Genomic DNA, 9,506 nt, shown 5'->3' with positions numbered 1-9,506 from the left:
TCAAGAAAAGCACTTTTAACATTAACAATGGCCTTGTTTAATGTTTTAGCTGGACCCTGTATAATTTATCAATAGATAATTCCAGTTTAGGCCTACTACTATATGCATCATGTTAATGAAATTCTGTACTTTGTCTGATGCACTAATGAACTACTTAATGAAGTGTCTATAGAGATTTTCTCCCCGGCCTGTACAGAAAATGGACCACAACCCAGGTGGCCATCCTAGTTAGCAAGATTTAAATACATATAACTTTGGACAATACAAAGGCACATAAACTTTGATAGATATATTTTCTGTTATCAGAATACAGAATCCATGTAACTACTTTTGCTAACCTGCAAGGGAAGGTAAACATAACCATCATATATGGCAGCCTTCTGTAAAGCAAAGCATTAAACAGACATGACATGATTATCTAAAATAAATCCCTATAGGTATTAGAATGTACTAGACTATTCTAGAAATTCAGTGTAAAATTACTGTACAGCAGTACTGGAAGGATGTGAACTATTTGTCATTTGTTTTTCACATTGCTATGATTGTCTATAATGTAAGACTAGAATAAAACGTAACTTACAATTATTTGTATTTAGAACGTGCTATATGATGAGAGAGTTTATAAGGCCCCATAAAAGTGTAAAACAGCACTCTTACACTGAAAAGTACATATACTTTGTTTGCTCAAGTGTTTATGATGCCTTCAAAGCAGCGATTTTAAAACAGAGACAGATTAGAAACACAAACAATGGTTTTAAAAATCAGACTTACATTTGCATTGTAGTCCTTGTTTTATGAGACCCCAAAGCAGAGAACCACAATGGTCACAGAATGCTGGAGATTTATAATTATGAACATTGAACTTGTGAGGAACATTGATGCCAAATCTTGGTTCATTTGACTAGTAAATAACAAAAATATTCAGTATTAGTCAATGTAACAAGGTAACTTAACTCATCAAATAAATGACAGTTTCATCTTTTGGATTATAAACTCTAAAAACATACAACATGCTTGCAAAAATGTTTAAAAATGGTTTGAAATAAAACAAAATGCAATTGAACATGGCAAATTTCTAATGTACCTCAAAGAACTTCTATATTGTAAGTTCATAATATGAGAAACTACAACAGTTCTAATAATGCATTTGTTATATTAAGTGCCAGTACATACATCAGGCAGTTGGAAGTATTTTTACCTAAGTTTATCAACAAACTCTTGAAGCCTTTACTAATAAAGCATAGCTGTGTCACTGTACAATTGCATCCCCTTCAAGGTATAACTGCACAGGAGTCACATTGTCCATGAGGCAGAATTCATATGCAGCATGTCAAAATATGTGCTTAAAATACTGTAAAAGGACAAAGTTAACCAACGTGAGCTACTGACACTGTCACTGGTCAAAATTCACCACAAAAAAACATTACATGGTCAAAACTGCCTTTCTACACTGAAGTGTGCAAAGTCAGCATTATAGTTCATGGACAGTTTCACAGATGACATTCTTAAAATACTAACCAAGAATTTTAACAGCATGCCAGGTTATAGCCATTTGGTTGTAAAGTGTCACAGAAAATAATGCAAAAAGTAAACCTCCGTGATTAGCTCCCGAGAAATAACAATTTGTTATGAATATGCTGAAGAAAGAAGCTAGACAGCTCCAGATTGTATTTATAGTGAAGGAGAGTGAGGCATGATGGGAGAAAACACTTATTTTTGTTCACCAGTTGGAAAAAACACATAATTTTCTTGACTGGAAATAGGAGTGATGTGAACAGGCTGCTGAGACTACATTAAACATAAAATGGAGACCTTATCTTAGAGATACCCTTGCATTGCTGAAAACTGAATATGGTAACATTCATATGATAGCATCTAATTCTGAAATTCTCCACTATGTTAGAACAGATAGGAAGATGATATTCTAAAAGAGGTACAAAATTTTCAATGTGGCAACTGGCTAAATGTTAACACTAATATCTCCAAAATAAAGCACACAGGTTGTATCTGCAAATGGTCTACTGTGATCAGTGAACTACCCCAGTAAACACAATAAATAAATAAATATAAGTACAAAGGAGGAGAAATATCCCTTTCTGGAAGGCCTTAAATGAAGAATAGTCCTTAAGAAGACTCTGACAGACGGATGGACTGAATAGTACTTCCAGAAAGGCTTACATATAAGCAAAAATGGTACAGACGCACTTTGGCAGAGAAATACACCAAATGAAATTCAGACAAGTGATTTGGTAAGTACTGCACCAAAACTATGGCTTGAACAGTTCAAGGGGCCTATTTTCTATGTGACAGTCAATGGCACAAATCTTTTATATTCTGTGGATAACATTTTATTGCCTTAGGACGTACAGCACTTGGATGGAAAAAAGTCACTACCACTATCAAAACTTTACCCTCCAAGCTAAGAAATTCAGACTCTTGAGTTTGAGGTGTAATACCTTTCCATTTGCTGTGCTATTAAGGATTTGTACAGAGGTAAGGACCAAACAGGAAGAAAAGGTGCCACTGTCAACAGAGGGAACAAATGTCATCTTTTGTCATCAGTGAGTTATTATTTAATACAAACATGGATATGACATGCTTTCCTTTGACTAATACACATAGCCGGCCTTAGGCATAGGCCAACTAGGCGGCCGCCTAGGGTGCCGGTTTAGCAGGGGCACTTTTCTAGTATTTATTTGATGTAATTAGACCAGGATGGGGGCACCAGGTAGTGTGGTGGGGTGCCGTGGAGCCCTTTTGCCTAGGGCACCAGTTGACCTAAGGCCGCTGCTGCTAATACAATCTAGACCAGAGAAAAAGGTGGAAAGGCATGAAGTAAACATTGAGTCTATGAAAATAAGAAGGCATCTGTTTTGGCTTAGTTACTTGTTCAGATAAACCAAGCTCAAGTTAGATTTTCTAGAGCATGTAAGCTTGAAATTGTACTTGCCTCTTTCATCTTCCTTGCTTTGTACTAGGGTGAGACAGATGTGCTGGTGTGCAGGTAATTTCTGTCTGGTCCAAGGTTGCTGCAGTTCAAACAAGGGTGAGCACACAGAAACCTTAAACTGAGAACAGTACATTATAGGGACTACTGGGGACAAAATCTACAATGTGGGATGCAGGGAGTTTGTCCCCTGCCAAAAAAAAAAAAAAATTCTGTATGTATATTACTTGCTAGTAAAATTATGAGCTCCAGCACATGCATGCATTAAGGGAATGTGTGCATTCAGACAGCCTTTTACACAATCCCGTAGTCCAAGCCATTGTAACGGGAAATAAGATGTGTTCAGGTGACTTAACTGGCCTTCGATTTTCTAAACAGTTTGATGTAGAAGCAGGGGACAAATGTTTTGCCGGTGATTGTTGAGATAAGTGGTAAAAAGTTCTAGGTGTTGCATGCCCCAGTTCTTTGTAACATACTGAAAAGTCTTCCGATCTAGTTTTCATTTGTCACCCAGATACTTACCTGCTGAGTGAGTCTCTAAGTTCCTGAAAGATGAAGATGGGCCAACTGTCCAATTCCTGATGAGAAGTCTCTCTCTGCAGAGCTGGAAGGATTTAGTTCCCTTTTGTTTATGGTTATGCCTATTTACAATGTTGGTATCTGTGTTGACTTGTAGGTGACCTGGAATGAAGCTGTCCTATAAAGCTGACATAGTCTGTAAAGTGCTTTTACTAATTTTAAGATAATGTTGACAGGCATTTCTTTGTGAGAACAAGCACTGCTAAAATGGGATACCCAGGCAAAATATGAAGGACTTGCTGCTAGATCTGTCTAGCATAAAAAAGGAAAAATGTCATTCTTTACTAGATGAGTAAGATGAATGTAAGTCTAAAGGGAGTCTGAAGCTTGTCTCCAAACATTCCTGATGTTCTACTATGGTGTTCAAATTTGCAGTACTGACTAGAGTAATGCATATAACATTAAATCTATGGCCCTTACATACTGACTTGTGATTTGTTCGTGCTGTGAAAAGTCTTATTGCATTCTGAATTTCTGGTAGATGGTCCTGAATGACTAATCCTTTCACTCTGACAGAATCTATGACTATACCAGGAAAGGTTACTAATATTAAACAGATATAGAACATTTTGTTGAGAGCCAGCTTATCATAATCCACTCCACTGAGCTTGCCCCCCCCCAAAAAAAATGTGGAACATACTTAGGATTTTGTCAGAGAAAGCATGCCTCCTTCACATATGTGTGTATATGTACGTGGCATGTGCGTTTGGAGGGGGGGGGGGGCACTCTCATACTCCCGTATTTAAATATACAGATTCCAGAATCATTCCTGTGGCCTTAAAAGACAGCATCAAGGACAAAGTGATTTGCTAACATCAGGACTTGAGAATGGGATGGAACGACAAGTAATTTCCAATATAGAAATATTTGATCTGTGATAGGAGAACATTGGGCCTACCCATCTGATAAACACACTGAAGGCTGTACATAGTTCAGATAAAGAAGCTGACAAATGAAAATAAGTAATATGAAATTGGAGGTATTTTCTGTGGGATAGCCTTAATGGAATATTTGGATAAGCATCTTCCATATCAATTATTGCAATATAGGACCCTCCTTTATTGGACACAGCAGTGTCTTCACTGTCACAATTTCAAATTTCTCTGCTTCAGTAAAGCAGTTCAGTCTGACAAATTTAACACTGGTTTCAAGGCAATGTATTTTAAAGGAACCAGAAAGAGCCTGTAATAAAAAATATATATATTGTTTACCTTTCTGGAATATACCTGTGCAATAGTTCTGACAAATCTGTGTGCCCCATTGGGGTTATTTTTATTTTTAATTTTGCTTTCTTGGTCTTGTATTTTTATCACTACCTAAATTTCATGTCATCCAACAGGGGAAATGTCAGTGTGGGAGGCAGATTCCCATAATGATCATCACCAACAGTGTCTTTTTTTTGTTTGGCTGCTTCCCACAACCACACCTCTTGTAATATTTATGAGGTATTTGTGCCTAAGACACTCAGAAGCTGTTTGTCTTCCCTGGCAATTTATCTTGAAAACCAATAGCTTAGACACTTAGCTCAGGGTTTCATGGCAGAATGCTTTAATCCTGACATACTCATGCTAGGTAAGAAGAAGGTCAAAAAGTCTCAGTGAGATTCTTTAGCTGTCCAGCCTCCACCAGATGTCCATCTAGAAGCAGATAATAGCTCTTTAGGTCATTCGCTGATTACATCATATTCCTCTGCTGTGACCCCGTCAGAGGTCAGCATGGATCTGTCTTTTTGCACATATCTGAGACTTTGCAGGTGTTTGCTCCAGACATTGAGGGGGAACTGCAGGTGATTATCTTGGAGAGTCCTAAAGGGATTCCACAGATACTGGTCAGAGAGGAGGTTCTGGGTTCTCTTCTCGAATCTTAACAAGGGTCAGAATCTCCAGTATTTGTTAGAGCTGATGCCCTTTCTAAGAAGAGGCACAAACTGAAGCATGTTTCATTCTGTCCTATGGATCTTCAAAGGGAATGGCAGGCGTTTACTCAGGGCTTGGTCTCTGCCTTAATGGCCACAAAGCCTCCTCAAGGGGTTTCAGTACCCAATCCTCCTTGGACCTCTACCCATTCTAAATGGTTTAGTGAATCAGATTCCTTGGATGAGTATTCCCCGTCTGGGGAGGGGTCTTTGTTGTATTCTTCACATATGCCTTCACCCTTGGTTCTGACAAAGAGGAGTCTGTTAACCTTCAGTCTCCTTTCGTGGAATTATCCTTTGGGTACACAATTGCTAGGATGAAGGAATTTTTAAGTGGCATTCCTCTGAAGTGTCAGATATTCAGAGAAGATATTTTGAGTTACTTCAGGTGGATACTCCTAAGCCCATTGGCAGTTCCTCCTGTGTTGGCTGCCTTGTTAGATGCTTTCATTGCTGCCTTATCTTTTTTAGATTCGGCTTCTCAAGTGGTTCAACAGTCTACTAAGTGTAGCTATGATGCTACTGACCCCTCTTCTAGGGCTGCAGCTTTTGGGTCCATCACGAGGCATTATTCTTGGCTTCATCTCTTCCTGAGGACATTAAGACCAAGCTGTTGGATGCTCCATTGCACAGCTGACATGTTTAAGTCTCTTCAAGAGAAAGGCAAAGCCTTGCAAGACCTTAAACATATTTTTGACTCTCTTATCCCTAGGTTCCAGAGGAATTATGCTTCTAGGTCTGCTTTTGTTTGCAGGTAACCCCCTCCCCAGGCCTCTAAGGGCAGGAAGGGTGTCAGGCAGGATCCCTATGCTAAGGCTTCTCAGATTTCTGTGGCCTAGAAATCTCATTTATCTTTGATAATTCACACCCAACCCACCTTTAGACCAGGATTTTCTGTCCCTTAGGTGCTCCCTTTGTCTTCCAAATTGGCCTCTTATCACGTCAGACACTAGGGTTCTTTCTATCATCTGTCATGGTTACTTCATGGTATGGTAATCTCTCCCTCTTTCTTCTGGGATTCTTCAACCTTCTCTAGAGCAACTTCCTCTTTTCATGAAGTTTAGGGTTCCTGTTGAACCAAGGGACCATTCATCCTGTCCCCCCTTCCCAAATGGGATGGGGTTTTTATTCCAAGATGTTCCTAGCTCATCAAAAGGAGGGCACGTGGTGACCTATTTTGGATCTATCCTGGCTCAACACCTTTCTCAAGATCCCTTCTTTTCAGATGCTTACACTTCAAACTCTGTTTCCTCTTTTATTGCCTCAGGCTTTTCTTGTGTCCTTGGATTTGAAAGATGCTTACCTTCATATTCCTATTCACACTCTGTTCAGGAAGTTTTTACATTTCTCTGTGCCTTTCTCACATTTTCAATTCTCTGCTTTGTCCTTTGGCCTCTCTTCTGCCCTAAGAACTGTCTCCTGTGAATGCCTTCTGCAGGCCCCAAGGCATTCAGATTTTTCCTTATTTTGATGACCTATTTCTTTAGGTGCCTCCTCCCAGTCGATTGTTGCAGGATCTGCAGTTCACCATCTCTGTTCTTCAAAGTCTGGGGTTTACTATCAACCTCCAAAAGTCAGTACAGACTCCCTCTCAGGATCATGTGTATCTGGGTTACAGGATTCAGATGGTACCCATGTTGGCCTCTCTTCTGCCTCTAATGGTATTGCCATTGACAGCTTTCTTTCAGTCTCTTCTTTCCCTGACTGCCACGCTAGCCAGGGAGTTTCTTCGAGTCCTGGGATCATAGCTTCTTCTATTCCAATGCTTCCTCTAGCCAGACTGCAGATGCAGAAGCTTCAGTGATACCTCAAGTCAGTTTGGCTGCAGGATTGTCACCTTCTGAATTTCAGAGTACCTCTCCTTCCCTGTCTCAAGAAGAAATTTGAGGTGTGGATTCAACAGCTCGCTCTCAACCCAGGCCAGCTCTATAAGCCACAAGTCCCTTCTCAAGAGTTGTTCACCGATGCCTTGGACGTGGGGTGGGGGGCATCTTTTGGTCACCTGAAAGTTCAGGGTCTTTGGCCTCACCATCAGAAGTCAGACCATATCAACATCAAAGAGATGAAAGCTCTGATTCTGATCTTTCAGGCTTTTCGCCCCATGTTCTCTGCGGGCCCCTTGAAGGTGTACACAGACAACACTGCAGTGATGTGGTTTGTCAACAAGCAGAGAGGCACAAAATCTTATCTCCTCTGCAAGACAGTGCTTCAGGCTTGGAAAGTGTCTGTCAGTTATTGGTTAACTTTTCAGTCAGTATACATTCATTCAGGCACAATCTGAGCAGGTCCAACACACAGGTTCATGAATGGATGCTTCACAGAGACGTGTTTATGGACATTGTCCATTGGTGGGGTATTCCTCAGGTAGATCTTTTTGCCTCTCCTCTGATCAGGCAGCTTCCTTTCTTCTGTTCCAGAGTGCCATGCCATCTGGCCTGGATGATGGACACCTTATCCTTTCTGTGAAAGGAGAGATTTCTTTATGCTTTCCTTCTTCTCTATTTCCAGCAGTCCTGCAGAAAATCATAGAATCATAGGAGGTTACTAGGCTAATGGCCCTGGGTCCATTACAAGCCTAGATTCAGCTGAACTCCCCAAAAATCTTACCAGTGACTCCCTTTTGGCTGAGACAGCATTGGTTCCCCAGCACATAGGGCATTCACAGGAGACAGTTCTTAGGGCAGAAGAGAGGCCAAAGGACAAAGCAGAGAATTGAAAATGTGAGAAAGGCACAGAGAAATGTAAAAACTTCCTGAACAGAGTGTGAATAGGAATATGAAGGTAAGCATCTTTCATTCTCTCATTCATCCCCACTTGTCCACTCTGCAACTGACACTGTGGGTGATAGGGTTTTGATCCCTTTCAGTCATCTCTTTTCTGAGGACATGCTCGAGGTTTTACAGGAGGAAAGGAAACCCTCAACCAGAAAATTGTATATGTCCAAATGGAAGAGATTTTCGGTCTGGTGCCATGCTCATAACCAAGACCCTTTTCCAGTGGGGGTCCCTCTGGTCCTTTCTTGTGTGAGCTGTTCTAGTCTGGCTTGACCTATTCATTTGTGAAGGCCCATTTGTCAGCCATTTCTGATTGTCTGCCCTTGAATTCTCCTTTGACTTGTTATTTTGAGGTCAAGGAAGTTCTTAAAGTAATGCTGCATATTAGGCCTCCAAGAAAGCCTATTCCTCCTCCTTGGGACCTACATATTGTTTTTTAAAAATTGACTCAGCCTCCTTTTGAGCCTGCAAATTTTGCTTCTTTGCAATACTGTACCTGGAAGACTGTTTTGTTGCTGGCTCTTGCTTCTACTCAGAGGGTTTCTGAGCTCCAGGTCCTTATGGCCATTCCTCCTTTTTTGTTTTTTTTTCACAGGAACAGGGTTTCCCTTCATACTAATCTTTATTTTATGTCCAAGGTAGTCAATACATTGTCCTTGAATCAGTTGGTACAACTCCCTTCCTTTTTCCCTTTACCTCAGTCTGCTACTGAGAGAGTCCTGCATACCTTGGAATTGCACAGACAGCTCAGGCACTATTTGGATACAACTGGGACTATTCATAAGCCTGATCAGCATTTTGTTTCCTTTCATCCCAGGACATTGGGTTTGCCTGTTTCTAAGCAAACCATCTCCTCCTGGATATCTAAGGCCTTTTCCTTTTGTTATTCTTTTCACTGCAAATCTTTGTCTATTTCTGTTAGAGCTCATTCTACTAGAGCTGTTGCTTCTTCTGGTGCCTTCTTCAAAGGGTTGGACACCAATTCCATGCTTGAAGCTGCTACTTTGCCTTCCATACATACCTTTACTAAGCATTATAAGTTGGATATGGTTCCTAGGGCCAGAGCAGGTTTTGCTGAAACCATTTTGTTTGGGTTTGTTGAGGGCTGTTCTCAGCCTTTCACCTCCCATTCTATTTCTTGAGCTTTTTTACTCTCCCTTCTTTCAGGAATACTGCAACAGTGATATAAGGACATAGTACAGTTGTGTAACATCTTACCATAACAGTACATGTCCTCCTCTTCACTGCTGCAGTATTCGCTCCCTTCCTCCAACCCCCACTTGTTTATTCT

The 9,506-nt window shown here is 40.5% G+C and overlaps 1 protein-coding gene across 1 annotated transcript in view; it reads right to left on the bottom strand.

The window, feature by feature from the left end:
* PRKCH (protein kinase C eta) overlaps positions 1-9,506 on the bottom strand; it is a 1,606,604-nt gene that overhangs the window by 600,412 nt on the left and 996,686 nt on the right. The window contains exon 6 of the mRNA XM_044074487.1: positions 772-901. Coding sequence (XP_043930422.1) covers positions 772-901 — 130 coding nt within the window. The remainder of the gene's footprint in view (positions 1-771; positions 902-9,506) is intronic.

This window comes from Protopterus annectens, chromosome 6.part0, assembly GCF_019279795.1.
Source record: "Protopterus annectens isolate FY-2018-M chromosome 6.part0, PAN1.0, whole genome shotgun sequence".
NCBI classification, from domain to species: Eukaryota; Metazoa; Chordata; order Ceratodontiformes; family Protopteridae; genus Protopterus; species Protopterus annectens.
This window is presented reverse-complemented; position numbering and strand designations above follow the sequence as displayed.